Consider the following 5,953-nt stretch of genomic DNA (forward strand, 5'->3'; position numbering starts at 1 on the left):
AGCCCAGGTGGGGAGCAGGCCGAGTGGGGCTGTAAGGGCTGTGAAGGCCATCTGTGGCTTTAGCAGGCCTCGAAGGAGCAATGGGGGTGCAAGTTAACCCCAGAGCGCGTCAGGGTCAGGTGCTGAGGGATGGTCCAGCTGCGTCTGAGCCCCACTTTGGCCAATGACAGAAGCTACACAAATTAGGAGGAATTGGCCAAAGTGAGCTGGGCAGCTCCTGGGGCCAGCAGAGGGAGTCCTACCTGAGGCTGCGTGCAGCCAGCCCTGGCTCCCCGGCCCCTGGCGTGTGCTGACTGGGGCAGGCCGGACGGTGCGTGACCCAGCGCCCAGTCCCTGCCCAGCAACTTCTCAGGAGGAGCCCGGCTCCAGTGAGGCCTCACCAGCTGAGGGGATGGGGGTGACGCCACCCGCTCCCAAGTTCAGCAGGTGCCTGGGGGGCGGGGTGGGGGCGGGGAGGGTCCTGCTGGTGGCCCAGCCCCTGGACAGTGCACTGCTCAGCAACCTGTAGCAGGGGCCGCCTTCGAGCTGCTAACGGGGGGGGGGGGGGGGGGGCCTTCGAGCTGCTAACGGGGGGGGGGGGACGGGACGGGACAGCAGACAGGGCCTAGGCGTCAGGAAGGCAGAGCAGCTTCCGCTCACACGGAAACGAGAAATAGAAACCCTTTTATTGACATGGTTACATGTACAGTTTATTAGCTAAGCAACATCCACATGCAACTGAGCACTAAGCACAAACCTACGGACAGCGGCGTCGGCTACTCGGTTCCCTGGATCCCAAGTCGTTGTGGTTATTCAGCTGGACGTTCGTCTGTGCCAACAGCGTTTGGAGCTGAGTGCCACCACCACGCAGGCCTCGCAGGTGGCCATGGGGCCCCACGGGGGGCACAGCCACGCCAGCAAGCGACGAGAGCCGTCCATGCGAGGCGCCACCACCCAGGACACGCCTGCTCCCAGGCTGGTCACGAGCAACAGGGAGGAAACTGTTTCTGAAACGTCCTCAGGTCTCCCTGGTGTCCAGTGGGTCTCGAGTCTCTGGAAGGTGCCGGAAGGTGCCGGTCCTCCCCGGACGCATCAGCTCGTCGACTCCCATTACCAAGTCCTACGATCAAGTGTGGCTCCCAGTACAGGCTGCCCCTCTCCTTCCTCTGCTCCTAAGCGTCTGCCGTTGCTCACGGATCTTTGGTCGCAAGAAACAGGCACCGCGAGGCAGGCGCCGCCTACATGATGTACACCTTCTCGGCCTGGGAGAAGTGGAAGACCTCTTTGGTTCTCGGGCAGACGACCTTGTCGTCTTGACGGATGGAGAGCAGAGACTGCGAGATAAGACGGACGCATGAGGACAGACCACAGTGACCCCAGGCACCAAGCCGTCCGTTCACCAGCGCCCCCCGCCCGCCCCCCGCGGCCCCGGCTCACGTTGTAGCCGTAGACGTAGCCGTTGGGCAGCATCATGGGCGGGTTGTTCTCGTTCATCACGTCGCCCGAGATCTTGCAGACCAGGCGGGAGTTGGCGCAGTGGGCCATGGGCAGGGGCTGCGCCAACTTGTTCAGGGAGCGGCTGCACACGGGGCAGTCGGGGCTCCGGGAGCTGCCGTCCTCCTTGTAGCACTGCCTGCGCGGGTTAAGGAAGGGTCCGGGGACGGCCCCGAGGGACCCAGAGGCCAGAGCCCACAGGGAGCAGGGGACCCACGCACGGCCCAGGACGGCCACCTGTCCCCACAGGCAGGGCCTGCCCACCGTGCCAGCGTCAGATGACGAGCAAGAGGCACACGGCCCTGATGGGGTCCTGGAGGGGACCCCCCGGGGCACTCGAGGGACCCACAGACCAGCACGGGGTCCGGGTCAGCTCTTTGGCCACAGGAAGGCTCCGCTCTGGGGAGCATGGCCCCTGGGACAGCAGACACCACAGGACCTGGAACCCACCGGAAAGCTATTCTAAATGGCCCAGTCCCAGCTGCCAGAGGACACGCACGCTTGCTCTCCGTGGACAGTGTGCGGGAGTCAGGGCAGGTTTCTAAGACGGCCGGCACCACGGGGTGGGGCCAGCACAGGGACTCCCGCGTGACCAGGGCAGAGGCCGCGAGGCGCAGGGCTGCAGACACAGCCCAGAAGGATACGGCGTCTTTATGGCCGAGAGGCCGGCCTGCAGGGTGAGGGTGAACACGGAGTTGTTCCCCAGCTGGTGCAGCCGGTAGTTGTCGTACCGGAACTGCTGGATCAGCATCCTCCACCGGGCCGGGTCCAGCAGGTCCTGGAAGGGAAGGCAGAGCTGGGCCACCGGACGGCCCTCCAGCCCACGGGCGCTCAGAGGGTGGGGTCCCACGGCCTCGGGACCGACAGGTCTCCATGAGCAAGTCTGAGCCTCCTGCTGGGCACTGAGTGAACGGAAACTCCTCCTCCCAGGAAATAAGGCTAAGCCTGGCCCACGCCTGCCTCTACAACGGTCGAGTTCACACTCAAAGGCGTGTGTTTGCGTGTGTGTGTGTGTGTGGGGGGGGGCACACAGATGAAAAGGGAAATCCCTGCCATCAGCCTGGAAGAAGCAACCAGCCCCCTGCCAGCCCCCAGCCAGGCGCGCAGCACCCCAAGCCCAGCGGCCACCACGCCGCCCTCCCTGCTCTCATCCCAGCACAGTGCCCGGAGGTGGGGCCCGCAGCCAGGCCCGCGCTGGGGGGCAGCTCTGTGCCTCCTCTCGGCCCTCACACGCCCAGGACTCCCCGCCAGGGCCAGGCAGCTGCACACAGCACGCGCGGGGTCCTCCAAGCTCCCCCCTGCCCCCTCTCTCCAGGACACTCCGCAGCCTCAGCTCTGCTTCCTGTGCTGGAAGCTGCCCGTTTCCTGAGCCAAGGTTCTCCCGTGTGCCGTGGGAAGTGCCACCACAAGGCCCCGCCGGGAGGAAGGCCCAGGCCCCCGACTGGACGCCTGCTCCCAGGGCAGGTTGGCCTTTCTGGCCTACGCGCTTCCCCCGGAGCAGGGCCGGTGCCGTGGTCCAGCCTGCGTGTGGGCTCACCACCCAGGAGCTCCAGGACCCGGGACTGACTGGGAATTCAGTCGGGGAAGCTTCCAATGTCCTGCAGAGGGGTGGGCCCCGCCTGGGATGGGAGAGGCTGCAGGGGAAGCCCTGGGCGCAGCAGCTTCAAGGCCTGACAGCAGAGCTGGTTCAGGCCAAGGGAGGAAGTCACTTGGGTCCCAGGGCACAGGCAGGTCCTCAGACCCATGTGGCGAGGCAGGGCGGGAGGAGGGAGGCCGTGGGGAGGGGCTCAGAGCTCGAGGCCCCTTCCTGACGAGCAGTGCCCACCCCCACCCCCCCCCCCCAGCCTCCAGGACGGAGAGGACCCTGGGCGGCTGCACAGCACAGGAGCCGCTCTGGACTCTGGACGGGGACAGGAGGCGGGAAGGGCTCGGGGGCGCGGGTACCTTGTAGGGGGAGATGTGGGTGTCCGGCGGGAAGGCCAGCATGCCCATGACCTGCCGCACCTCGTCCAGCTGGCTCCCCTCGGCCTGGCTGAAGTGCTTCCGTGCGTGTCTACAAGACAACGGGTCGCTCTCCTCAGGCTGGTCCCGCCTTTCAGAGCGTGAGCTCCGTCTACACTCAGTGCCCAGCCGGGGTCTGCGGGAAGCGAGCTCGCCAGCGCCCGACCCCACCGAGGGACCGGGATGGGGACCGTGTGAGATGCACCAGGTGGAGTCCCACAGACACACCGGAGACAGTTACGCAGGCCCCGGCCCGAGCCCTTCCTGTGACCCTGGTCTACACAAACCCGACCCCCAAGGACCCACACGGCACCCGGACCCGGGTGACAGGACGGGTCAGCCCTCCCGTGCGTGCCTGCCCGTCCGGACCCGTGCGCCCATCTCGCTGCGCACCTCACGGCGTCCAGTCTCTTGTTCTGCCGGATGAGCTCGATGAACTCCTGAATCCTGAGGCTGAACTCCAGGCAGCTCTGAGGGCAGAGACAAGACAAGGGCTCACCCGGCGGCACCGCGGAGCCCTGCTGCCCGGCCAACCCCAGACCAGCTTGATGCTGTGCACACACGGTTCAGGGCCCAGCCTCCCCTGGTGCAGCCTCAGCAAAGCGTGGTGGGAGCAGCACAGCCACCCATGGCCCAGGCCCTCAGGGACAGCTGGGTGGACCCCACAGGTGTGACCAAGGTGAGAAGCTGCCAGGGTCACGGCAAGGCTGCTGGGCCCCCAGCAGTTCAGAGTGTGGTGGACACAACGTCCTCGGTGAAGCAGGTACCCACATGGGGACAGCTCCCTCTCTGCACCTCAAGAGTCACAGAATCAAAGCCACACCCACCCTGACCTGCCAGGCTGTCCCACACCAGGGCTGCTGGGGGCGGGGGACGGCGGGAGGCCAGCCCTGTGCTGAAGCCCCAACCCCTGGCACCTGGCAGGAGGAGAGGCCGGAAGGTGGCATCTTACAGGAACAGGGGGGTGAGCAGGTGCAGAGGCCAGGCCAGGACTGGACAGAGCCGGCAGAGTGGTGAGGGGTCAGGAGCCCCAGGACTGGCCGGGGCCGGCTGCGTGTCTGACAGGTGCCGGCCCACAAGCTACACACAAATTCTGGGGCACGAGCACCAGGCAGAGTCCCACACAGCGACACCGGAGACAGTTCTGGGAAATTCTGGGGCACCAGCAGCAGGGTCCTGGTACAGACACCCAAACGCTCGGTCGAGATCTCAGTGCCCTCCAGGCCTGTGGGTGGGGAGGGAGCAAGACGACTCTGCACCCTAAGGTGCCAGGCCGGGCGGCTTCACAGAGCGGTCACTCCCTGTGCCGTCTCCACGCCATTTCAGAGAACCGTGTCCCAACCAGCAGCGAGTCATGTGGAGCGGACAGGAGGCAAGGCCTAGGGCTCCCCCTCATCCTCCGAGTCCCCAACACCCAGACCCAGGAGGCCTGACTGCAGACTGCCCACAGCAGTGAGGTCAGTCCTCCCACACGGCCGAATCTGTTTACCGCTCACGCGTGCTTCTCCCGCCCGAACCCCCTGGCTGCAGGCAGCCCCAGCTCAGCAGTGACTCAGCCCCATCCCTGTGCCTCAGACCACGTGGCACACCATGGACGTGCTGCCCAGACCCTGGGGCCAGCAGGCAAAGACGCGGAGAGCCACTTACCTGGTGCCCACACGCCCACTCCACAGCAGGCTCCCTGCTCTCCCTTCCCCCTCCGCACGGGGCGGCCTTTCCCACACCTGACCCGCCTGGTGAGCAGGTGCGTGTGCTGAGTGGCAGGGTCCCGTGGGGAGAGAACGGCCTGCCTCCCAGGAGGCACCGCGGACAGGGGGCTGTGGGTGACACCAGGGGCAGCTCGCGCAGGACGCGCTCTATCGCTCACGGGGCTCTTTGCTCCCAGGCTCACTTTCAAACACAGCAGCTCCTGACCCGCCTCTTCTCACGATAATGGTGATGGGGGGGCCACAGGACCGGGCTCTTCTCTGTGCCAATCACCCCGAGAACAACTGTCCCATTGGCCAGACCCGCGGACGCGTCAGGCGAGGACCGACTGCAGGCCGCTCACAGGCGACTGTGTCACAGAAGCACCGCGGTTGGGTGATCGAGAGCACTGACCACCGGCCACGCCTGTGCTGCTGGGCTTCCAGACACGCAGCGTCACAGGGCTCTGCGCACACGGCCTCAAGTGTCTGGAGACCCCAGTCAGCTCCCCAGGCGCTAACCTGGCACCTCCAACTACGTGACCTCGAGCCTCCGAGCTCCTTCCCTCCTCCAGGCTCCTGACTGACCTGAGACCCCGCTGGCCCTGGTGTGACCCTCCCGGCCTGTGCACACACAGGCACACGTGGAGAGGCAGTCGGGGCCCTGATCTGTCCAGTCGATGCCCTGAGCGTGTTGCCAGGGCGTGAGGGCGTCTTCCAAGCACACTGTGTGTGACTGCTCTTCCACGTGCACCGGCCGCCGGGCTCAGCCTGGCCCGCTCGCCCACACTGGC

General features: G+C 66.3%; 1 protein-coding gene across 2 annotated transcripts in view; it reads right to left on the bottom strand.

Annotated features, from left to right (window-relative positions):
* Positions 1-644: 644 nt before the first annotated feature.
* Positions 645-5,953, bottom strand: part of MAEA (macrophage erythroblast attacher) — a 9,470-nt gene continuing 4,161 nt past the window's right edge. For both annotated transcript variants that reach the window (XM_014533488.1, XM_014533487.1), the window contains exons 3-7: positions 3,868-3,944; positions 3,418-3,526; positions 2,118-2,251; positions 1,417-1,612; positions 645-1,313 (exon numbers count right to left, since the gene is read on the bottom strand). In XM_014533488.1, coding sequence (XP_014388974.1) covers positions 1,218-1,313; positions 1,417-1,612; positions 2,118-2,251; positions 3,418-3,526; positions 3,868-3,944 — 612 coding nt within the window. In that variant the 3' untranslated portion in view covers positions 645-1,217. The remainder of the gene's footprint in view (positions 1,314-1,416; positions 1,613-2,117; positions 2,252-3,417; positions 3,527-3,867; positions 3,945-5,953) is intronic.

The sequence above is a fragment of the Myotis brandtii genome, unplaced genomic scaffold (genome assembly GCF_000412655.1).
Source record: "Myotis brandtii unplaced genomic scaffold, ASM41265v1 scaffold986, whole genome shotgun sequence".
NCBI classification, from domain to species: domain Eukaryota; kingdom Metazoa; phylum Chordata; class Mammalia; order Chiroptera; family Vespertilionidae; genus Myotis; species Myotis brandtii.